General features: G+C 56.3%; 1 protein-coding gene and 1 long non-coding RNA gene across 2 annotated transcripts; both read left to right on the top strand.

The window, feature by feature from the left end:
* Positions 1-471: 471 nt before the first annotated feature.
* Positions 472-7,239, top strand: LOC146751939 (uncharacterized). The gene is made up of 3 exons (XR_014941107.1): positions 472-623; positions 3,046-3,181; positions 7,133-7,239. It is a non-coding gene; the product is annotated as an uncharacterized LOC146751939 (long non-coding RNA).
* Positions 7,240-13,420: 6,181 nt separating this feature from the next.
* LOC146751938 (multiple epidermal growth factor-like domains protein 8) lies at positions 13,421-24,283 on the top strand. The gene is made up of 3 exons (XM_085533450.1): positions 13,421-13,587; positions 19,666-19,911; positions 24,041-24,283. Exons 1-3 carry the CDS (start codon positions 13,441-13,443, stop codon positions 24,281-24,283), a joined length of 636 nt encoding a protein of 211 aa, XP_085389576.1. The 5' UTR covers positions 13,421-13,440.
* Positions 24,284-26,665: the final 2,382 nt, after the last annotated feature.

Genomic DNA, 26,665 nt, shown 5'->3' with positions numbered 1-26,665 from the left:
GTCTATGGGGTTCCCAGCCCCACATATGGTCTCTATGGGGTCTATGGGGTTTCCAGTCCCACATATGGTCTCTATGGGGTCTATGGGGTTCCCAGCCCCACATATGGTCTCTATGTGGTGTCTGTGGGTCCCAGCCCCACATATGGGATCTATGGGGTTCCCAGCCCCACATCTGGTCTCTATGTGGTGTCTGTGGGTCCCAGCCCACATATGGGATCTATGGGGTTCCCAGCCCCACATCTGGTCTCTATGTGGTGTCTGTGGGTCCCAGCCCCACATATGGGGTCTCTATGTGGTGTCTGTGGGTCCCAGCCCCACATATGGGGTCTCTATGTGGTGTCTGTGGGTCCCAGCCCCACATATGGGATCTATGGGGTTCCCAGCCCCACATATGGGCTGTGTGTGGGTCCCAGCCCCACATATGGTCTCTATGGGGTCTATGGGATTCCCAGCCCCACATCTGGTCTCTCTGTGGTGTCTGTGGGTCCCAGCCCCATAGATTCCCCCTATTTCCCCAGCACCCCGACCCCTGCTCTGCCCACCCCCATCCCAGCGCCTGCAGCGCCGACCCCCAATGCTCCTGGTGCCGGGGGGGATGCACGAGACCCCCAGCGGGGGGAGGGGTGAGATGTGGGGCTCATATGGGGCGGGGGGGGTGGTTATGGGGCAGGGGGCTGGTTATGGGGCAGGGGGCTGGTTATGGGGTGGTTATGGGGCGGGGGGGGGGTTATGGGGCAGGGGGGGCTGGTTATGGGGCGGCTATGGGGGGGGGTGGTTACGGGGCAGGGGGGGTTGGTTATGGGGTGGGGGGGTGGTTATGGGGTGGTTATGGGGCAGGGGGGGCTGGTTATGGGGCAGGGGGGGCTGGTTATGGGGCGGGGGGGCTGGTTATGGGGCAGGGGGGGCTGGTTATGGGGTGGTTATGGGGCAGGGGGGGCTGGTTATGGGGCAGGGAGGGTGGTTATGGGGTGGCTATGGGGCAGGGGTGGGGATGTTGGTTATGGGGCGGGGGGGCTGGTTATGGGGTGGTTATGGGGCGGGGGGGGGGTGGTTATGGGGCAGGGGGGCTGGTTATGGGGTGGTTATGGGGCAGGGGGCTGGTTATGGGGCGGGGGGGTGGTTATGGGGGGGCTATGGGGCAGGGGGCTGGTTATGGGGTGGCTATGGGGCGGGGGGGTGGTTATGGGGCAGGGGGGCTGGTTATGGGGTGGATATGGGGCGGGGGGGATGTTGGTTATGGGGCAGGGGGGCTGGTTATGGGGTGGTTATGGGGCGGGGGGGCTGGTTATGGGGCAGGGGGCTGGTTATGGGGCAGGGGGGCTGGTTATGGGGTGGTTATGGGGCGGTGGGAGGGGGTTATGGGGCAGGGGGGCTGGTTATGGGGTGGTTATGGGGCAGGGGGCTGGTTATGGGGCAGGGGGGCTGGTTATGGGGTGGATATGGGGCGGTGGGGGGGGTTATGGGGCAGGGGGGCTGGTTATGGGGTGGTTATGGGGCAGGGGGCTGGTTATGGGGCAGGGGGGCTGGTTATGGGGTGGTTATGGGGCAGGGGGGTTGGTTATGGGGCGGGGGGGGTGGTTATGGGGTGGTTATGGGGCAGGGGGCTGGTTATAGGGCAGGGGGGCTGGTTATAGGGCAGGGAGGGTGGTTATGGGGTGGCTATGGGGCAGGGGGGGGATGTTGGTTATGGGGCAGGGGGGGTGGTTATGGGGCGGCTATGGGGGGGGAGATGTGGGGTGGCTATGGGGCGGGGGAGGCTGGTTATGGGGTGGATATGGGGCAGCTATGGGGAGGGGTGAGATGTGGGGCTGATATGGGGCGAGGGGGGTGGTTATGGGGCAGGGAGGGTGGTTATGGGGTGGCTGTGGGACGGGGGGGTGGTTATAGGGCGGCTATGGGGCAGGGGGGGGTGGTTATGGGGCAGCTGTGGGGCAGGGGTGATGGTTATGGGGCAAGGGGGGTGGTTATGGGGCAGGGGGGCTGGTTATGGGGCGGCTATGGGGCAGGGGGGGCAGGTTATGGGTCCCATTGCCTCCACTTATGGGTCCCACCCCCCACTTATGGGTCCCATTCACTTATGGGTCAGCCCCACTTATGGGTCACTTATGGGTCCTGCCCCCAACTTATGGGTCCCACTTATGGGTCAGCCCCACGTATGGGTCACTTATGGGTCCTGCCCCCCACTTATGGGTCCCACTTATGGGTCAGCCCCACTTATGGGTCACTTATGGGTCCTGCCCCCCACTTATGGGTCCCACTTATGGGTCCCATTGCCTCCATTTATGGGTCCCACTTATGGGTCAGCCCCACTTATGGGTCCCACTTATGGGTCTCACTTATGGGTCTCAATATGGGTCTCACTTATGGGTCCCACTTATGGGTCAGCCCCACTTATAGGTCCCACTTATGGCTCCCATCCCCACTTATGGGTCACTTATGGGTCCCATTGCCTCCACTTATGGGTCCCACTTATGGGTCCTGCCCCCCACTTATGGGTCTCACTTATGGGTCCCATCCCCCACTTATGGGTCCTGCCCCCCACTTATGGGTCCCACCCCCAACTTATGGGTCCCACTTATGGGTCTCACTTATGGGTCTCAATGTGGGTCTCACTTATGGGTCCCATTCACTTATGGGTCAGCCCCACTTATGGGTCACTTATGGGTCCTGCCCCCCACTTATGGGTCCCATTCACTTATGGGTCAGCCCCACTTATGGGTCCCACTTATGGGTCTCAATATGGGTCTCACTTATGGGTCCCACTTATGGGTCCCACTTATGGGTCTCACTTATGGGTCTCAATATGGGTCTCACTTATGGGTCCCATTCACTTATGGGTCAGCCCCACTTATGGGTCCCACTTATGGGTCAGCCCCACTTATGGGTCCCACTTATGGGTCTCAATATGGGTCTCACTTATGGGTCCCACTTATGGGTCCCACTTATGGGTCTCACTTATGGGTCTCAATATGGGTCTCACTTATGGGTCCCATTCACTTATGGGTCCCATTCACTTATGGGTCCCATTCATTACCCCCCCTGCAGTGCCCCCCCCCCCGCTGTGGGTCCCTGTCCCGTCTCCTCCCCGACTGCTCGTCCTGCCTCGTGTTCAGCGCCCCCCAGCGCCAAGATGGCGCCTACGGCTGGTGCGTGCAGAACGACACCTGCCTCCCATTGGCCGGTGAGTCCCAGCGCCTGTCTCCTATTGGACGGGGAGAGAAAAGGGGCGGGGAGAAAAGAACCGCGCCTGCATGCCATTGGGTGGGGAATTGAAAGGGGCTGGGCTAAGCGAGGAGGGGGTGGGGCTAAGCAAGGGCGCCTGCCTCTCATTGGCTGGTGAGAGGAAAGGGGCGGGGCTAAGCGAGGGAGGGGGTGGGGCTAAAAGACGCCTGCCTCCCATTTGCTGGTGAGATAAAAGGGGCGGGGCTAAATGAGGGAGGGGGTGGGGCTAAAAGACGCCTGCATCCCATTGGCTGGTGAGACAAAGGGGCGGGACTAAGCAAGGCAGGGGGCGGGGCTAAATGAGAGGGGCAGGGCTAAATGAGAACGATGCTTGCCTCCCATTGGCTGGTGAGATAAAAGGGGCGGGGCTAAACGATGAGGGGCGGGGCTCAAAGACACCTGCCTCCCATTGGCTGGTAGGACAATGGGGGCGGGGCTAAATGAGGGGGGCGGGGCTAAGCGAGACGGGGCGGGGCTAAGAAAGGACGCCTGCCTCCCATTGGCTGGGGAGATAAAAGGGGCGGGGCTAAACGAGGGAGGGGGCGGGGCTAATCAAGAACGATGCCTGCCTCCCATTGGCTGGTGAGATAAAAGGGGCGGGGCTAAATGAGGGAGGGGGCGGGGCTAAATGAAAGAGGGGGCGGGGTTAAAAGACGCCTGCCTCCCATTGGCTGATGAGATAAAAGGGGGCGGGGCTAAATGAGGGAGGGGCGGGGCTCAAAGACACCTGCCTCCCATTGGCTGGTAGGACAATGGGGGCGGGGCTAAATGAGAGAGGCGGGGCTAAGCGAGGAGGGGGCGGGGCTAAGAAAGGACGCCTGCCTCCCATTGGCTGGTGAGACAAAGGGGCGGGGCTAAACACGGCAGGGGGTGGGGCTAAGCGAGGGAGGGGGCGGGGCTAAGCAAGGGCGCCTGTCTCCCATTGGCTGGTAAGGCAAAGGGGCAGGGCTAAGCGAGGGAGGGGGCAAAGATAAAAGACGCCTGCCTCGCATTGGCTGGTGAGATAAAAGAGGGCGGGGCTAAATGAGGGAGGGGGCGGGGCTAAACAATGAGGGGTGGGGCTAAGCAAGGGCGCCTGCCTCCCATTGGCTGGTGAGACAAAAGGGCGGGGCTAAGCGAGGGAGGGGGCGGGGATAAAAGACGGCTGCCTCCCATTGGCTGGTGAGACAAAAGGGGCGGGGCTAAATGAGGCAGGGGGTGGGGCTAAAAGACGCCTGCCTCCCATTGGCTGATAGGACACTGTGGGCGGGGCTTAATGAGGGAGGGGGCGGGGCTAAATGAGGGGGCAGGGCTAAATGAGAACGGCGCCTCCCATTGGCTGGTGAGACAAAGGGGCAGGGCATAGTGAGGGGGCGGGGCTAAGCGAGAAGGGGGCGGGACTAAGCAAGGACGCCTGCCTCCCATTGGCTGGTAGGACAATGGGGGCGGGGCTAAACAATGAGGGGCGGGGCTAAGCAAGGTCGCCTGCCTCCCATTGGCTGGTAAGGCAAAGGGGCGGGGCTAAGCGAGGGAGGGGGCGGGGCTAAAAGACGCCTGCCTCCCATTGGCTGGTGAGACAAAAGGGGCGGGGCTATAAATGAGGGAGGGAGAGGGGCTAAGCAAGAACGGCGCCTGCCTCCCATTGGCTGGTGAGACAAGGGGGCGGGGCTAAGCGAGGCAGGGGGCGGGGCTAAGCAAGAATGACGGCTGCCTCCCATTGGCTGGTGAGATAAAAGGGGCGGGGCTAATTGAGGGAGGGGGCGGGGCCAATAGGACCCCATAGGACCCTATAGGACCCCATATCACCTCATAGAACCCCCTATTATCCCTATATCACCCCATAGGACCCCAATCACCCCCATATCATCCCATAGGGCCCCATATCACCCCATAAAAACCCATAGGACTCAATAGGACCCCATATCACCCCCATAGGACCCCATATCACCCCCATAGGAACCCATAGGACCCCATATAACCCCTTATCACCCCCATAGGACCCCATATCACCCCATAGGTCTCCATATCACCCCATAGGACCCCATAGGAACCAATAGGACCCCATGGGACCCCATATCATCCCATAGGACCCCATATCACCGCATAGGACTCCATAGGATCCCATATCACCCCGTAGGACCCAATAGGACCCCATATCACCCCATAGGAACCTATAGGACTTAATAGGAACCCATAGGACCCCATAGGACCCCATATAACCCCCATATCACCCCCATAGGACCCCATATCACCCCCATAGGACCCCATATCACCCCATAGGACCCAATAGGACCCCATATCACCCCATAGGACCCCATAGGAACCTATAGGACTCCATAGGACCCCATAGGACCCCATAGGAACCTATAGGACCCTATAGGACCCCATATCACCCCATAGGACCCAATAGGACCCCATATCACCCCATAGGACCCAATAGGACCCCATATCACCCCATAGGACCCAATAGGACTCCATAATACCCCATATCACCCCATAGGATCCCATATCACCCCATATCACCCCCATATGACCACAATAGGGCCCCATAGAACCCAATAGGACCCAATAGGACCCCATGTCACCCCCATAGGACCCCATCTCACCCCATAGGACCCCATATCACCCCCATAGGACCACAATAGGACCCTATAGAACCCAGTAGGACCCAATAGGACCCAATAGGTCCCCATAGGACCCCGTATCACCCCATAGGAACCTATAGGACCCAATAGGAAACCATAGGACCCCATAGGACCCCATATAACCCCCATATCACCCCCATAGGACCCCATATCACCCCATAGGACCCAGTAGAACCCCATATCACCCCATAGGACCCCATATCACCCCCATAGGACCCCATATCATCCCATAGGATCCCATATAACACCCTTATCACCCCCATAGGACCCCATATCACCCCATAGGACCCCATATCACCCCATAGGACCCCATAGGACCCCATATAACCCCTTATCATCCCCATAGGACCACAATAGGACCCTATAGAACCCAGTAGGACCCAATAGGACCCAATAGGTCCCCTTAGGACCCCGTATCACCCCATAGGAACCTATAGGACCCAATAGGAAACCATAGGACCCCATAGGACCCCATATAACCCCCATATCACCCCCATAGGACCCCATATCACCCCATAGGACCCAGTAGAACCCCATATCACCCCATAGGACCCCATATCACCCCCATAGGACCCCATATCATCCCATAGGATCCCATATAACACCCTTATCACCCCCATAGGACCCCATATCACCCCATAGGACCCCATATCACCCCATAGGATCCCATAGGACCCCATAGGACCCCATATAACCCCCATATCACCCCCATAGGACCCCATATCACCCCATAGGACCCAGTAGAACCCCATATCACCCCATAGGACCCCATATCACCCCCATAGGACCCCATATCATCCCATAGGATCCCATATAACACCCTTATCACCCCCATAGGACCCCATATCACCCCATAGGACCCCATATCACCCCATAGGATCCCATAGGACCCCATAGGACCCCATAGGACCCCTTATCACCCCCATATGACCACAATAGGACCCCATAGAACCCAGTAGGACCCAATAGGACCCAATAGGTCCCCATAGGACCCCGTATCACCCCATAGGACCCAATAGGACCCCATATCACCCCATAGGATCCCATATAACCCCCATATCACCCCATAGGACCCCATATAATCCCATAGGACCCCATATCACCCCCATAGGACCACAATAGGACCCCATAGAACCCAGTAGGACCCAATAGTACCCAATAGGACCCCATATCACCCCATAGGACTCCATATCACCCCCATATGTCCACAATAGGACCCCATAGAACCCAATAGGACCCAATAGGACCCCATAGGACCCCATAACCCCCTCTATCTCCCCCCATAGAGGCGTCCCGGTGCCGCATGGGCCGGGTGGGGGGCACCCACGGGTGGTGGGGTCCCCGTGCTCAGCTGCTGACGTCATTGGAGCAGTGCAGGATGGACGGCGTGCCCATAGGACCCCATAGGAACCTATAGGACCCTATAGGAACCTATAGGAACCAATAGGACCCAATAGGACCCCATAGGAACCAATAGGACCCCATAGGAACCTATAGGAACCTATAGGACCCCATATCATCCCATAAGACCCCATATCAACCCATAGGACCCCATAGGAATGAATAGGACCCCATAGGACCCAATAAGACCCCATATCACCCCCATAGGACCCAATAGGACCCCATATCACCCCATAGGACCCAATAGGACCCTATATCATCCCATAGGACCCCATATCACCCCATAGGACCCCATATCACCCCCATATGACCACAGTAGGACCCCATAGAGCCCAATAAGACCCAATAGGACCCCATATCATCCCATAGGACCCCATATCACCCCATAGGAACCTATAGGACCCAATAGGAACCCATAGGACCCAATAGAACCCCATAGAACCCCCATATCACCCCATAGGACCCCATATCACCCCATAGGAACCAATAGAACCCCATATCACCCCATAGGACCCCATATCACCCCATAGGACCCCATATCATCCCATAGGATCCCATATAACACCCTTATCACCCCATAGGATCCCATATCACCCCATAGGACCCCATATCACCCCATAGGACCCAATAGGACCCCATATCACCCCCATAGGACCCCATAGGACCCCATATCCCCCCATATCCTCCCATAACCCCCTGTTTTCCGCCCCATAGAGGCGTCCCGGTGCCGCATGGGCCGGGTGGGGGGCACCCACGGGTGGTGGGGTCCCCGTGCTCAGCTGCTGACGTCATTGGAGCAGTGCAGGACAGACGACGTGCCCATAGGACCCCATAGGAACCTATAGGACCCCATAGGAACCTATAGGAACCTATAGGACCCCATAGGATCCCTTATCACCCCATAGGAACCAATAGGACCCCATAGTACCCAATAGGACTCCATATCTCCCCAATCACCCCATAGAAACCCATAGGACCCCATAGAACCCCATAGGACCCCATAGGATCCCATCTCACCCCATATCACCCCCATATCACCCCATAGGAACCAATAGGACCCCATAGGACCCAGTAGGACCCCATATCACCCCATAGGACCCCATATAACCCCCTTATCACCCCCATAGGACCTAATAGGACCCCATAGGATCCCATAGGACCCCATATCACCCCCATAGGACCCAATAGGACCCCATATCACCCCATAGGACCCCATATAACCCCCTTATCACCACCATAGGACCCCATATCACCCCCATAGAACCCCATATCACCCCATAGGACCCAATAGGACCCCATATCACCCCATAGGACCCCATATCACCCCCATAGGACCCAATAGGACCCCATGGGACCCCATATCATCCCATAGGACCCCATCTCACCCCATAGGACCCCATATCACCCCCATATGACCACAGTAGGACCCCATAGAGCCCAATAGGACCCAATAGGACCCCATATCACCCCCATAGGACCCCATAGAACCCCATAGGACCCCATATCACCCCCATAGGTCCACAATAGGACCCCATAACACCCCATAGAGCCCATTAAGACCCAATAGGACCCAATATGGCCCCATATAACCCCATATCCCCTCATAACCCCATCGATCTCCCCCCATAGAGGCGTCCCGGTGCCGCATGGGCCGGGTGGGGGGCACCCACGGGTGGTGGGGTCCCCGTGCTCAGCTGCTGACGTCATTGGAGCAGTGCAGGACGGACGACGTGCCCATAGGACCCCATAGGAACCTATAGGACCCCATAGGACCCCATAGGAACCTATAGGACCCCATAGGAACCAATAGGACCCCATAGGACCCCATAGGAACCTATAGGACCCCATAGGACCCCATAGGAACCTATAGGACCCCATAGGAACCTATAGGAACCTATAGGAACCAATAGGACCCAATAGGACCCCATAGGACCCCATAGGACCCAATAGGACCCCATATCACCCCATAGGACCCCATATCACCCCCATAGGTCCACAATAGGACCCCATAACACCCCATAGAGCCCATTAAGACCCAATAGGACCCAATATGGCCCCATATCACCCCATAACTCCATATAATACCCCTCTATCTCGCCCCATAGAGGCGTCCCGGTGCCGCATGGGCCGGGTGGGGGGCACCCACGGGTGGTGGGGTCCCCGTGCTCAGCTGCTGACGTCATTGGAGCAGTGCAGGACGGACGGCGTGCACATAGGACCCCATAGGAACCTATAGGACCCCATAGGACCCAATATGACTCCCATAGGAACCAATAGGACCCCATAGGCCCCAGTAGGACCCCATATCACCCCATAGGACCACATAGGACCCCATATAACCCCCTTATCACCCCCATAGGACCTAATAGGACCCCATAGGATCCCATAGGACCCCATATAATCCCCTTATCACCCCCATATCACCCCATAGGACCCGATATCACCCCATATCACCCCCATATGACCACAATAGGGCCCCATAGAACCCAATAGGAACCAGTAGGACCCCATAGGAACCCATAGGAACCCATATCACCCCATAGGACCCAATAGGACCCCATTATAACCCCCATAGGACCCCATATCACCCCCATAGGGCCCCATATCACCCCCATAGGGCCCCATAGGACCCCATATCATCCCATAGGACCCCATATAACCCCCATATCCCCCCATAACCCCCCGTTTTCCGCCCCATAGAGGCGTCCCGGTGCCGCATGGGCCGGGTGGGGGGCACCCACGGGTGGTGGGGTCCCCGTGCTCAGCTGCTGACGGCACTGGAGCAGTGCAGGACGGACGGCGTGCCCATAGGACCCCATAGGAACCTATAGGACCCAATAGGAACCTATAGGACCCTATAGGAACCTATAGGACCCAATAGGAACCTATAGGACCCAATAGGACCCCATAGGAACCCATATCACCCCATAGGACCCCATAGGAACCTATAGGACCCAATAGGAACCAATAGGACCCCATAGGAACCTATAGGACACAGTAGGAACCCATAGGACCCCATAGGACCCAATAGGACTCCATATCACCCCATATCATTCCCATATCACCCCATAGGACCCCATAGGACCCCATATCACCCCATAGGACCCCATAGGACCCCATATAACCCCCATATAACCCCCATAGGACCCCATAGGATCCCATATCCCCCCATAACCCCCTGTATCTCCCCCCATAGAGGCGTCCCGGTGCCGCATGGGCCGGGTGGGGGGCACCCACGGGTGGTGGGGTCCCCGTGCTCAGCTGCTGACATCATTGGAGCAGTGCAGGACGGACGGCGTGCCCATAGGACCCCATAGGAACCTATAGGACCCAATAGGACCCCATAGGACCCCATAGGAACCTATAGGAACCAATAGGACCCCATAGGACCCTATAGGACTCCATATCACCCCATATCACCCCCATAACACCCCCATAGGACCCCATATCACCCCATAGGACCGCATAGGACCCCATAGGAACCTATAGGAACCAATAGGAACCTATAGGACCCCATAGGAACCAATAGGACCGCATAGGAACCAATAGGACCCCATAGGACCCCATAGAACCCCATAGGACCCGATAGGACTCCATATCACCCCATATCACCCCCATAACACCCCCATAGGACCCCATATCACCCCCATAACACCCCCATAGGACCCCATATCACCCCATAGGACCCCATAGGAACCTATAGGACCCCATATCACCCCCATAGGACCCCATATCACCCCCTTATCACCCACATAGGACCCCATAGGAACCCATAGGACCCCATAGGACCACAATAGGACCCCATAGAACCCCATAGGAACCCATAGGACCCCATAACACCCCATAGGACCCCATATCGCCCCCATAGGACCACAATAGGACCCCATAGAACCCAATAGGACCCCATAGGACCCCATATCCCCCCATAACCCCCCATTTTCCGCCCCATAGAGGCGTCCCGGTGCCGCATGGGCCGGGTGGGGGGCACCCACGGGTGGTGGGGTCCCCGTGCTCAGCTGCTGACGGCATTGGAGCAGTGCAGGACGGACGGCGTGCCCATAGGACCCCATAGGACCCCATAGAAACCTATAGGACCCCATAGGACCCCATAGGAACCTATAGGACCCAATAGGACCCCATATCACCCCATAGGACCCCATAGGAACCTATAGGACTCCATAGGACCCCATAGGACCCCATAGGAACCTATAGGACCCAATAGGACCCCATATCACCCCATAGGACCCAATAGGACCCCATATCACCCCTTATCACCCCCATAGGACCCAATAGGACTCCATAAGACCCCATATCACCCCATAGGATCCCATATCACCCCATATCACCCCCATATGACCACAATAGGACCCCATATCACCCCCATAGGACCCCGTATCACCCCATAGGACCCCATAGGAACGAATAGGACCCCATAGGACCCAATAAGACCCCATATCGCCCTATAGGACCCTATAGGACCCCATAGGAACCTATAGGACCCCATATCACCCCATAGGAACCCATATCACCCCATAGGATCCAATAAGACCCCATAGGAACCTATAGGACCCAATAGGACCCCATATCAACCCATAGGACCCAATAGTACCCCATAGAACCCCATAGGATCCAACAGGACTCCATATCATCCCATATCACCCCATAGAAACCCATAGGACCCCATATCACCCCATAGGACCCCATATAACCCCCTTATCACCCCCATAGGACCCCACATCACCCCATATCACCCCCATATGACCACAATAGGGCCCCATAGAACCCAATAGGACCCAATAGTACCCCATGTCACCCCATAGGACCCCATATCACCCCCATAGGACCACAATAGGGCCCCACAGAACCCAATAGGACCCAATAGGACCCACTAGGACCCCATATAACCCCATAACTCCATATAATACCCCTCTATCTCCCCCCATAGAGGCGTCCCGTTGCCGCATGGGCCGGGTGGGGGGCACCCACGGGTGGTGGGGTCCCCGTGCTCAGCTGCTGACGTCATTGGAGCAGTGCAGGACGGACGGCGTGCCCATAGGACCCCATAGGACCCTATAGGACCCCATAGTATCCAATAGGACCCAATAGGAACCTATAGGACCCCATAGGAACCAATAGGACCCCATAGGAACCTATAGGACCCCATAGGACCCAATAGGACCCCATAGGAACCTATAGGACCCCATAGGAACCTATAGGACCCCATAGGACCCAATATGACTCCCATAGGAACCAATAGGACCCCATAGGCCCCAGTAGGACCCCATATCACCCCATAGGACCACATAGGACCCCATATAACCCCCTTATCACCCCCATAGGACCTAATAGGACCCCATAGGATCCCATAGGACCCCATATAATCCCCTTATCACCCCCATATCACCCCATAGGACCCGATATCACCCCATATCACCCCCATATGACCACAATAGGGCCCCATAGAACCCAATAGGAACCAGTAGGACCCCATAGGAACCCATAGGAACCCATATCACCCCATAGGACCCAATAGGACCCCATTATAACCCCCATAGGACCCCATATCACCCCCATAGGGCCCCATATCACCCCCATAGGGCCCCATAGGACCCCATATCATCCCATAGGACCCCATATAACCCCCATATCCCCCCATAACCCCCCGTTTTCCGCCCCATAGAGGCGTCCCGGTGCCGCATGGGCCGGGTGGGGGGCACCCACGGGTGGTGGGGTCCCCGTGCTCAGCTGCTGACGGCACTGGAGCAGTGCAGGACGGACGGCGTGCCCATAGGACCCCATAGGAACCTATAGGACCCAATAGGAACCTATAGGACCCTATAGGAACCTATAGGACCCAATAGGAACCTATAGGACCCAATAGGACCCCATAGGAACCCATATCACCCCATAGGACCCCATAGGAACCTATAGGACCCAATAGGAACCAATAGGACCCCATAGGAACCTATAGGACACAGTAGGAACCCATAGGACCCCATAGGACCCAATAGGACTCCATATCACCCCATATCATTCCCATATCACCCCATAGGACCCCATAGGACCCCATATCACCCCATAGGACCCCATAGGACCCCATATAACCCCCATATAACCCCCATAGGACCCCATAGGATCCCATATCCCCCCATAACCCCCTGTATCTCCCCCCATAGAGGCGTCCCGGTGCCGCATGGGCCGGGTGGGGGGCACCCACGGGTGGTGGGGTCCCCGTGCTCAGCTGCTGACGTCATTGGAGCAGTGCAGGACGGACGACGTCCCCCCCGGGCTCCATCTGCTCACATTCCTACGGCCACGGAATGACTCACAGCCCGACAAGGTGGGAGGGGATTAAATAGCGAGGGGGCGGGGCTAAGGGAAAGGGGGCGGGGCTAAAGGAAAGGGGGTGGGACTAAAGGAAAGGGGTGGGGCCTTAAATGGAAGGGGCGGGGCTAAAGGGAAAGGGGCGGGGTTAAAGGAAAGAGGGCGTGGCTAAATGGGGCGGGGCTAGAGGAAAGGGGGCGGAGCTAAGGGAAATGGGGCGGGGCTAAAGGGAAAAGGGGTGGGGCTAAAGGAAAGGGGGCGGGGCTAAGAGAAAAGGGGGCGGGGCTAAGGAAAGGGCGTGGCTAAGGGAAAGGGGCGGGACTTAAGGAAGGGGCGGGGTTAAAGGGAAGGGGCGGGGCTAAAAGGAAGGTGGGATAAATGGGAAAGGGGCAGGGCTAAAGGAAAGGGGCAGGGCTAAAGGAAAGGGGCGGAGCTAAAGGAAAAGGGGGCGTGGCTAAAGGAAAAGGGGCGGGGCTAAGGGAAAAGGGGCGGGGCTGAAGGAAAGGGGGCTGGGTTAAAAGGAAAGGGGGCGTGGATTAAGGGAAAGGGGCGGGGCTAAAGGAAAGGGGGCGGGATTTGAGGAAGGGGCGTGGCTAAAGGAAAAGGGGCGGGGCTTACGGGGGCGGGGCTAAAGGAAAGGGGCGTGGCTAAAGGAAAGGGGGCGGGGCTAAAAGGAACCGGGGCGGGGCTAAAGGGAAAGGGGGCGGGGCTAAAGGAAAGGGGCGGGGCTAAAGGGGAGGGGGCTGGGTTAAAAGGAAAGGGGGCAGGGCTAAAGGAAAGGGGCGGGGCTAAAGGAAGGTGGGTTAAATAGGAAAGGGGTCGGGGTTAAAGGGAAGGGGGCGGGGCTAAAGGGGAAGGGGGCGGGGTTAAAGGGAAGGGGGCGTGGCTAAAGGAAAGGGGGCGGGGATAAAGGGAAGGGGGTGGGGATAAAGGAAGGTGGGTTAAATAGGAAAGGGGCGGGGCTAAGGGGAAAGGGGCGGGGCTAAAGGGAAAGGGGGCGGGGCTAAAGGAAAGGGGGCGGGGCTAAAGGAAAGGGGGCAGCTAAGGGGAAAGGGGCGAGGCTAAAGGGAAGGGGCGGGGCTGAAGGAAAGGGGGCGGGGTTAAACGAAAGGGGCGGGGCTAAAGGAAGGAGGCGGGGCTAAAGGAAAGGGGGCGGGATTTAAGGAAGGGGCGGGGCTTACGGGGGCGGGGCTAAAGGGAAGGGGCGTGGCTAAGAGAAAAGGGGTGAGGCTAAAGGAAAAGGGGGCGGGGCTAAAGGAAAGGGGCGGGGCTAAAGGGAAGGGGCGGGGCTAAAAGAAAACGGGGCAGGGCTAAGGAAAGTGGGCGGGGCTAAAGGGAAAAGGGGGCGGGGCTAAAGGAAAAGGGACGGGGCTGAAGAAAAGGGGGCTGGGTTAAAAGGAAAGGGGGTGGGGCTAAAGGGAAGGGGCGGGGCTAAAGGAAGGTGGGTTAAATGGAAAAGGGGGCGGGGCTAAAGAGAAGGGGCGGGGCTTTGGGAATGGGGGTTGAATGGGAAAGGGGGCGGGACTAAAGGAAAAAGGGGGTGGAGCTAAAGGAAAAGAGGCGGGGCTGAAAGGAAAAGAGGCGGGGCTAAAAGGGAAAGGGGGCGTGGCTAAAAGGAAAGGGGCGGGGCTAAAGGGAAAGGGGCGGGGCTAAAGGGAAAGGGGGCTAGAGGAAGGTGGGTTAAAGGGGGAAGTGGGCGAGGCTTAAGGGAGAGGGGGCGGGGCTAAGGGAAAGGGGCGGGACTAAAGGAAAGGGGACGGGGCTTAAGCAAAGAGGCGGAGTTGAAGGAAAGGGGGCGGGGCTAAAGGAAGGTGGGTTGAATAGGAAAGGGGGCGGGGCTAAGGGAAAAGGGGCGGGGCTAAAGGAAAGGGGGCGGGGCTAAAGGAAAGGGGGCGGGGCTAAAGAAAGGTGGGTTAAATAGGGAAGGGGCGGGGCTAAAGAGAAGGGGCGGGGCTAAAGGGAAAGGGGGCGGGGCTAAAGGGAAGGGGGACGTGGCTAAAGGAAAGGGGGCGGGGCTAAAGAGAAGGGGCGGGGCTAAAGGGAAAGGGGGCGGGGTTAAAGGGAAGGGGGTGGGGCTAAAGGAAAGGGGGCGGGGCTAATGGAAAGGGGGCGGGGCTAAAGGAAGGTGGGTAATTAGGAAAGGGGCGGGGCTAAGGGAAAAGGGGCGGGGCTAAAGGAAAAGTGGGCGGAGCTAAAGGAAAAGGGGCGGGGCTAAAGGAAGGTGGGTTAAATAGGAAAAAGGGTGGGGCTAAAGGGGAAAGGGGCGGGGCTAAAGGGAAAGGGGGCGGGGCTAAAGGAAAGGGGCGGGGCTAAAGGAAGGTGGGTTAAATAGGAAAGGGGTCGGGGTTAAAGAGAAGGGGCGGGGCTAAAGGGAAAGGGGGCGGGGCTAAGGGAAAAGGGGCGTGGCTAAAGGAAAGGGGGCGGGGATAAAGGAAAGGGGGCGGGGATAAAGGAAGGTGGGTTATAGGAAAGGGGGCGGAGCTAAGGGAAAAGGGGCGGGGCTAAAGGGAAAGGGGGCGGGGTTAAAGGAAAAGGTGGTCCCCATTTAACCCCATTTAACCCCATAAGTGACCCTAATCCCCCCCATTTAACCCCATTAAACCCCACTGAACCCCATAAGTGACCCTAATCCCCCCCATTTAACACCATAGGTGACCATATTCCCCCTATAACCCCATTTAACCCCATAACTGACCCTATCCCCCCCATTTAACACCATAAGTGACCATAAGACCCCATATCACCCCCATAGGGCCCCATATCACTGCATAGGACCCCATAGGAACACATGGGACCACATATAACCCCCTTATCACCCCCATAGGACCCCATATCACCCCATAGGACCCCATAGGATCTCGTATCACCCCCATAGGACCCTATATCACCCCATAGGACCCCATAGGATCTCATATCACCCCCATAGGACCCCATATCACCCCCTTATCACCCCCATAGGACCCCATATATTCTCCATATCACCCCATAGGACCCAATAGGACCCCATAGCACACCACAGGACCCCATATCACCCCCATAGGAACCAATAGGACCCCATGGGACCCTATATCATCACATAGGACCCCATATAACCCCATAGGATCCCATAGGAACACATAGGACCCCATATAACCCCCTTATCACCCACATAGGAGCCCATATCACCCCACAGTACCCCATAGTACCCCCATAGGTGCTACCCCATAAGTGACCATAGTCACCATTTAACCCCATTTAACCCCATAAGTGATGCTAATCCCCCCCATTGAACCCCATTGAGCCCCATTTAACCCCATTGCTGCCCCATAACTGACCCTATTCCCTATTGAACCCCATTTAACCCCATAACTGACCCTATCCCCCCTTTAACCCCATTTAACCCCATTGCTGCCCCATAACTGACCCTATCCCCCCCCTTTAACCCCATAGGTGACCCTATTCCCCCCCATTGAACCCCATAACTGCCCCTATTCCCCCTTTAACCCCATAAGTGACCCTAATGCCCCCCATTTAACCCCATTTAACCCCATTGAACCCCCTTTAACCCCATTGCTGCCCCATAACTGACCCTATTCCCCCTTTAACCCCATAACTGACCCTAATGCCCCCCTTTTAACCCCATTGAACCCCATTGAACCCCATAAGTGACCCTAATCCCCCCCATTTAACCCCCTTTAACCCCCTTTAACCCCATAACTGACCCTATTCCCCCCCCATTGAACCCCATAAGACCCTAATCCCCCCCCTTTAACCCCATAGGTGACCATAGTCCCCCTTTAACCCCATTTAACCCCATAAGTGACCCTAATCCCCTCCATTTAACCCCATAGGTGACCATAAGACCCCATATCACCCCCATAGGACCATATATCACTGCATAGGACCCCATAGGAACTCATAGGACCCCATATAACCCCCTTATCACCCCCATAGGACCCCATATCACCCCATATGACCCCATAGGACCCGATAGGACCCCATAGGACCCCATATCACCCCCATAGGACCCCATATCACCCCCATATCACCCCATAGGACCCAATAGGACCCCATAGGACCCCATAGGATCTCATATCACCCCCATAGGACCCCATATCACCCCATATCACCCCATAAGACCCCATATCACCCCCATAGGACCTAATAGGACCCCATATCACCTATTCCTCCCCCTTTAACCCCATTGAACCCCATTGCTGCCCCATAACTGACCCTATCCCCCCCTTATTGACCCCCCTAGGTGACCATAGTCCCCATTGAACCCCATTGCTGCCCCATAAGTGACCCTATCCCCCCATTGAACCCCATAGGTGACCATAGTCCCCATTGAACCCCATTGAACCCCATAACTGACCCTATCCCCCTTTAACTCCCTTTAACCCCCTTTAACCCCATAAGTGACCCTATTCCCCCCCCTTGAACCCCACAGGTGACCATAAGACCCCATATCACCCCATAGGACCCCATAGGATCTCATATCACCCCCATAGTACCCCATATCACCCCCATATCACCCCCATAGGACCCAATAGGACCCCATATCACCTATTCCTCCCCCTTTAACCCCATTGAACCCCATTGCTGCCCCATAAGTGGCCCTATCCCCCCCCTTTAACCCCATAGGTGACCATAGTCCCCATTTAACCCCATTGCTGCCCCATAAGTGACCCTATCCCCCCATTGACCCCATAGGTGACCATAGTCCCCATTGAACCCCATTGCTGCCCCATAACTGACCCTATCCCCCCCTTATTGACCCCATAGGTGACCATAGTGCCCATTGAACCCCCTTTAACCCCATTGAACCCCATTGCTGCCCCATAACTGACCCTAATCCCCCCCATTTAACCCCATTGAACCCCCTTTAACCCCATTGCTGCCCCATAAGTGACCCTATTCCCCCCCATTGAACCCCATTGCTGCCCCATAACTGACCCTATTCCCCCTTTAACCCCATAAGTGACCCTAATCCCCTCCATTTAACCCCATTGAACCCCCTTCAACCCCATAATTGACCCTAATCCCCCCCTTTAACCCCCTTTAACCCCATAGGTGACCATAGTCCCCCCCATTTAACCCCATAAGTGATCCTATTCCCCCTTTAACCCCATTGCTGCCCCATAACTGACCCTATTCCCCCCCCATTGAACCCCATAGGTGACCATAGTCCCCCTTTAACGCCCCATTTAACCCTATAGGTGACCATATTCCCTCTTTAACCCCATAAGTGACCCTAATCCCCCCCATTTAACCCCATTAAACCCCATTGAACCCCATTGCTGCCCCATAAGTGACCCTATTCCCCCCCATTGAACCCCATTGCTGCCCCATAACTGACCCTATTCCCCCTTGAATCCCATAGGTGACCATAGTGCCCATTTAACCCCATTGCTGCCCCATAACTGACCCTAATCCCCCTTTAACCCCATTGAACCCCATAAGTGACCCTAATCCCCCCCATTTAACCCCATTGAACCCCCTTTAACCCCATAGGTGACCCTAATCCCCCCCATTTAACCCCATTGAACCCCCTTTAACCCCATAGGTGACCATAGTCCCCCCATTTAACCCCATAAGTGACCATAATCCCCCCCCTTTAACCCCATAAGTGACACTAATCCCCCCCATTTAACCCCATTGAACCCCATTGAACCCCATAACTGACCCTATACCCCATTTAACCCCATAAGTGACCCTATTCCCCCCCATTGAACCCCATAACTGACCCTATTCCCCATTTAACCCCATTTAACCCCATAAGTGACCCTAATCCCCCCCATTTAACCCCATAAGTGACCCTAATCCCCCCCCTTTAACTCCATTGAACCCCCTTTAACCCCATAACTGACCCTATTCCCCCCCATTGCTGCCCCATAAGATACCCTATCCCCCCCCTTGAACCCCATAGGTGACCATAGTCCCCATTGAACCCCATTGAACCCCATTGAACCCCATTGCTGCCCCATAAGTGACCCTATCCCCCCCTTATTGACCCCATAGGTGACCATAGTGCCCATTGAACCCCCTTTAACCCCATTGAACCCCATTGCTGCCCCATAAGTGACCCTATCCCCCCCCTTATTGACCCCCATAGGTGACCATAGTGCGGAGCAGCACGGTGACTCTGTCTCCCCCTGGTGGTGGGGGCGTGTGGCTGCAATACCTGGGTTTCCTCCACCCCCTCGTGGGACCCCCCCCCAACCCGGCCCCCTCCCCATATAAGAACCGATCCCTGACCCACCCCCCCCCCACAATTCGAACCCCCCAAGTTTGGGCCCGAATTCGACGCCTCATCGACGTGGTGGCCAAAGTGGGGAGGGGACCCGACGACCCACACATGGTGAGTACATAGGGCCACATAGGGAACCATAGGGACCCCATTGAGACCCCATAGGGACCCATAGGGACACATTGAGACCCATAGGGACACATTGAGACACATAGGGACCCATAGGGACCCATAGAGACCCATAGAGACCCCATAGGGACCCATAGAGACCCCATAGGAACCTATAGAGATCCCATAGGGACACATTGAGACCCATAGGGAACCATAGAGACCCCATAGGAACCCACAGAGACCCCATAGGGACCCATAGGAACCCATAGAGAACCCATAGGGACCCATAGAGACCCACTGAGACCCATAGGGACCCATTGAGACACATAGGGACCCATAGGGACCCATAGAAACCCATAGAGACCCATAGGGATCCATAGAGACCCAAAGTGGGGAGGGGACCTGACGACCCACACATGGTGAGTACATAGGGAGACATAGGGAACCATAGGGACCCCATAGAGACCCATAGAGAACCCAGAGGGACCCATAGAGACCCATAGAGACCCCATAGGGACACATAGAGACCCCATAGGGACCCATAGAGACCCCATAGGGAACCATTGAGACCCCATAGGGACCCATAGGGACACATTGAGACCTATAGGAACGAATAGGGACCCATATGGACCCATTGAGACCCATAGGAACCCATAGGGACCCATAGAAACCCATAGAGACCCCATAGGGAACCATAGAGACCCCATAGAGACCCATAGTGACCCCATAGGAACCCATAGAAACCCATAGGGACCCATAGAGACCCATAGAGACCCATAGAGACCCATAGGGACCCATAGAGACCGTAGAGACCCCATAGAGACCCATAGAGACCCATAGAGACACATAGAGACGCATAGAGACCCATAAAGACCCCATAGAGACCCATAGAAACCCATAGAGACCCATAGAGACCCAGAGAGACCCATAGAGACCCACTGAGACCCATAGGAACCCATAGAGACCCATAGAGACCCATTGAGACCCATAGGGACCCACAGAGACCCATTGAGACCCATAGGGACCCACAGAGACCCATAGGGACCCATAGGGACCCATAGAAATCCATAGGGACCGCTAGGGACACAAAGTGGGGAGGGGACCCGACGACCCACACATGGTGAGTACATAGGGAGACATAGGGAACCATAGGGACCCCATAGAGACCCATAGAGAACCCAGAGGGACCCATAGAGACCCATAGAGACCCCATAGGGACACATAGAGACCCCATACGGACACATAGAGACCCCATAGGGAACCATTGAGACCCCATAGGGACCCATAGGGACACATTGAGACCTATAGGAACCCATAGAGACCCCATAGGGACCCATAGGGACACATTGAGACCTATAGGAACGAATAGGGACCCATATGGACCCATTGAGACCCATAGGAACCCATAGGGACCCATAGAAACCCATAGAGACCCCATAGGGAACCATAGAGACCCCATAGAGACCCATAGAGACCCCATAGGGACACATAGAGACCCCATACGGACACATAGAGACCCCATAGGGACCCATAGAGACCCCATAGGGAACCATTGAGACCCCATAGGGACGCATAGGGACACATTGAGACCTATAGAGACCCCATAGGGAACCATAGAGACCCCATAGAGACCCATAGTGACCCCATAGGAACCCATAGGGACCCATAGAGATGCGTAGAGACCCATAGAAACCCATAGGGACCCATAGAGACCCATAGAGACCCATAGAGACCCATAGGGACCCATAGAGACCGTAGAGACCCCATAGAGACCCATAGAGACCCATAGAGACCCATAGAGACACATAGAGACGCATAGAGACCCATAAAGACCCCATAGAGACCCATAGAAACCCATAGAGACCCATAGAGACCCAGAGAGACCCATAGAGACCCACTGAGACCCATAGGAACCCATAGAGACCCATAGAGACCCATTGAGACCCATAGGGACCCACAGAGACCCATAGGGACCCATAGGGACCCATAGAAATCCATAGGGACCGCTAGGGACACAAAGTGGGGAGGGGACCCGACGACCCACACATGGTGAGTACATAGGGAGACATAGGGAACCATAGGGACCCCATAGAGACCCATAGAGAACCCAGAGGGACCCATAGAGACCCCATAGAGAACCCATAGAGACCCCATAGGAACCCATAGAGACCCCATAGGGACACATTGAGACCCATAGGGACCCATAGAGACCCATAGGGACACATAGGGACCCCATAGGGACCCATTGAGACCCCATAAGGACCCATAGAAACCCATAGGGACCCCATTGAAGCCCATTCAGACCCATAGAAACCCATAGGGACCCACAGAGACCCATAGAGACCCATAGAGATCCATAGGGACCCATAGAGACCCATAGAGACCCATAGAGACCCATAGAGACCCATAGAGATCTATTGGGACCCATAGGGACCCATAGAGACCCATAGAGACACATAGAGACACATAGAAACCCATAGAGACCCATAGAGACCCATAGAGACCCATAGGGACCCATAGAGATCCATAGAGACCCATAGAGACCCACAGAGCCCCATAGAGACCCCATAGAGACTCATAGAGGCCCATTGAGACCCATAGTGACCCATAGAGATCCATAGAACCCTATAGAGACCCATAGGGACCCATAGAAACCCCATAGAGACCCATAGAAACCCACAGAGCCCCATAGAGACCCCATAGAGACTCATAGAGGCCCCATAGAGACCCATAGAGACCCATAGTGACCCCATAGAGACCCATAGAGACCCATAGAGACACATAGAGACACATAGGGACCCATAGGGACCCATAGGGACCCATAGAGCCCCATAGGAACCCATAGAGACCCATAGGGACCCATAGAGACCCATAGGGACCCATAGAAACCCCATAGAGACCCATAGAAACCCACAGAGCCCCATAGAGGCCCCATAGAGACCCATAGAGACCCACAGAGAGACCCATAGAGACCCATAGGGACCCATAGAGAGACCCATAGAGACCCATAGAGACCCATAGAGGCCCCATAGAGACCCATAGAAACCCATTGAGACCCATTGAGACCCATTGAGACCCATAGAGGCCCATTGAGACCCATAGTGACCCATAGGGATCCATAGAACCCTATAGAGACCCATAGGGACCCATAGGGACCCATAGAGCCCCATAGAGACCCCATAGAGACCCATAGAGCCCCATAGAGACCCATAGAAACCCATAGGGACCCATAGAGACCCATAGAAACCCCATAGAAACCCCATAGAGACCCATAGTGACCCCATAGAGACCCATAGTGACCCCATAGAGACCCATAGAGACACATAGAGACACATAGAGGCCCATAGGGACCCCATAGAGACCCATAGAAACCCCATAGAAACCCCATAGAGACACATAGAAACCCATAGAGACCCATAGAGACCCATAGAGACCCATAGAGACCCGTAGGGACCCATAGAGACACATAGAGACCCATAGAGACCCATAGAGACCCATAGAGACCCATAGAGACCCATAGAGACCCATAGGAACCCATAGAGACCCATAGAGACCCATAGAGACGCATAGGGTCCCATAGAGCCCCATAGAGACTCATAGAGACCCCATAGAGACCCATAGGGACCCATAGGGACCCATAGAAACCCCATAGAGACCCATAGAAACCCCATAGAGACCCATAGAAACCCCATAGAAACCCCATAGAGACCCATAGAGACCCATAGGGACCCCATAGAGACCCATAGAGACGCCATAGAGACCCATAGGGACCCATAGGGACCCATAGAGCCCCATAGAGACGCATAGAGACCCATAGGGACCCATAGAGACCCATAGAGACACATAGAGACGCATAGAGACCCATAGGGACCCATAGAGCCCCATAGAGACGCATAGAGACCCATAGAAACCCATAGGGACCCATAGAGACCCATAGGGACCCATAGGGACCCATAGAGACCCATAGAGACCCATAGAGACCCATAGAAACCCATAGAGACCCATAGAGCCCCATAGAGCCCCATAGAAACCCACAGAGCCCCATAGAGACCCATAGAAACCCCATAGAAACCCCATAGAGACCCACAGATAGACCCCATAACCCTCACCCTCTTCTCCCACCCCATAGGAAGAAGTGGGGCGCTGGGCCGCCCCCAAGGACCGTCAGACCCGTCCCTTATTACGGGGGGGGTCTCGTGCTTTGCTGTCCCCCCCCCGGGGTCGTTACGCCCTACAAGTGGAGGGCAGGAGTGGGGCAGACCCCGAAGACGGAGCCGGGGGGAGCAGCGAACTCACCTTGGTGTGGGATCGAACCGGGGTCCCGGGGGGCAGCGTGAGTTATGGGGTTATAGGGGGTTATAGGGGGTTATAGGGGGCTATAGGGGGTTATAGGGGGTTATAGGGGGGCTATGGGGGGCTATAGGGGGGTTATAGGGGGGCTATGGGGTGGTTATAGGGGGTTGTAGGGGGTTATGGGGGGGCTATGGGGCGGGTTATAGGGGGGCTATGGGAGGTTATAGGAGGATATAGGGGGTTATAGGGGGGCTATGGGGTGGGTTATGGGGGGTTATAGGGGGTTATAAGGGGTTATAGGTGGGTTATGGGGGCCTATGGGGGGCTATGGGGTGGTTATAGGGGGTATGGGTGGGTTATGGGGGTATAGGGGCTATGGGGTGGTTATAGGGGGTTATAGGGGCCTATGGCGTGGGTTATGGGGGGGTTATAGGGTCCCTGTGGGGGGATATGGGGTCCCTATGGGGCTCTATGGGGGGATATGGGGCTCTGTGGGGTTCCTATGGGGGGATATGGGGTTATAGGGGGGCTATGGAGTGGGTTATGGGGGGCTATGGGGGGTTAAAAGGGCTATGGGAGGGTTATAGGGGGCTATGGGGAGTTATAGGGGGTTATAGGGGGTTATAGGGGGGTTATAGGGGGTTATAGGGGGGTTATAGGGGGCTATAGGGGGGTTATAGGGGGTTATAGGGGGTTATAGGGGGCTATAGGGGGGTTATAGGGGGGCTATGGGAGGTTATAGGGGGATATAGGGGGTTATAGGGGGGCTATGGGGTGGTTATAGGGGGTTATGGGGGGCTATAGGGGGGTTATAGGGGGGCTATTGGGGGGCTAAGGGGTGGGTTATGGGGGCTATGGGGGGCTATGGGGTGGGTTATGGGGGGCTATGGGGTTATGGGGGCTATGGGGTGGTTATAGGGTGGCTATAGGGGGTTATAGGGGGGCTATGGGGTGGGTTATGGGGGTATAGGGGGTATGGGGGGGTTATAGTGTCTGTGTGGGGTGGGGGTGGTTATGGGGGGCTATGGGGGGTTATAGGGGGGCTATGGGGTGGGTTATGGGGGGCTATGGGTGGCTATGGGGTGGTTATAGGGGGTTATGGGGGGTTATAGGGTGGCTATGGGAGGGTTATAGGGGGTTATAGGGGGGCTATAGGGGGTTATAGGGGGGCTATGGGAGGTTATAGGGGGATATAGGGGGTTATAGGGGGGCTATGGGAGGTTATAGGGGAATATAGGGGGTTATAGGGGGGCTATGGGGTGGGCTATGGGGGGCTATGGGTGGCTATGGGGTGGTTATAGGGGGTTATAGGGGGGCTATAGGGGAGCTATGGGGGGCAATGGGGGGTTATGGGGTGGTTATAGGGGGCTACAGGGGGGTTATAGGGGGTTATAGGGGGGTTATAGGGGGTTATAGGGGGGTTATGGGGGGTTATAGGGTGGCTATGGGGTGGTTATAGGGGGTTATAGGGGGCTATAGGGGGGCTATGGGGGCTATGGGGGGTTAAAAGGGCTATGGGAGGGTTATAGGGGGTTATAGGGGGGCTATGGGGGGTCTAAGGGGTGGGTTATGGGGGCTATGGGGTCTATGGGGTGGTTATAGGGGGTTTAAGAGGGTTATGGGGGGCTATAGGAGGTTATAGGGGGGCTATGGGGTGGTTATAGGGTCTTATGGGGTGGTTTATGGGGGTTATAGGGGGTTCTGGGGAGTTATAGGGGGGCTAGAGCGGGTTATAGGGGGTTATGGGGGGTTATAGGGTGGCTATGGGGTGGTTATAGGGGGTTATAGGGGGTTATGGGGGGTTATAGGGGGCTATGGGGTGGTTATAGGGGGTTATGGGGGGCAATAGGGGGTTATAGGGGGCTATAGGGGGGCTATAGGGGGGCTATAGGGGGTTATAGGGGGGCTATGGGGTGGGTTATGGGGGCTATGGGGTCTATGGGGTGGTTATAGGGGGTTTAAGAGGGTTATGGGGGGTCTATAGGGGGGCTATGGGGTGGGTTATGGGGGGCTATGGGGTGGTTAAGGGAGTTATAGGGGGGCTATGGGGTGGGTTATGGGGGCTATAAGGTGGGTTATGGGGGTTTAAGAGGGTTATGGGGGGGCTATAGGGGGGGTATGGGGTGGGTTATGGGGGGCTATGGGTGGCTATGGGGTGGTTATAGGGGGTTATGGGGGGTTATAGGGGGTCTATGTGGGGTTATGGGGGGCTATGGGGTGGTTAAGGGAGTTATAGGGGGGCTATGGGGTGGGTTATGGGGATATAGGGGCTATGGGGTGGTTATGGGGGGTTATAGGGGGGCTATGGGGGTGGTTATAGGGTCTCTGTGGGGGGATATGGGGTCCCTATGGGGGGAGATGGGGAGATATGGGGTCCCTATGGGGCTGTATGGGGGGATATGGGGTCCCTATGGGGGGAGATGGGGAGATATGGGGTCCCTATGGGGCTCTATGGGGGGAT

This window comes from Coturnix japonica, unplaced genomic scaffold, assembly GCF_054131305.1.
Source record: "Coturnix japonica strain WE unplaced genomic scaffold, WE-NBRP24 Scf060, whole genome shotgun sequence".
Taxonomy (NCBI): domain Eukaryota; kingdom Metazoa; phylum Chordata; class Aves; order Galliformes; family Phasianidae; genus Coturnix; species Coturnix japonica.
The sequence above is the reverse complement of the archived record's forward strand: the minus strand, read 5'-3'. Positions and strand labels throughout refer to the sequence as shown.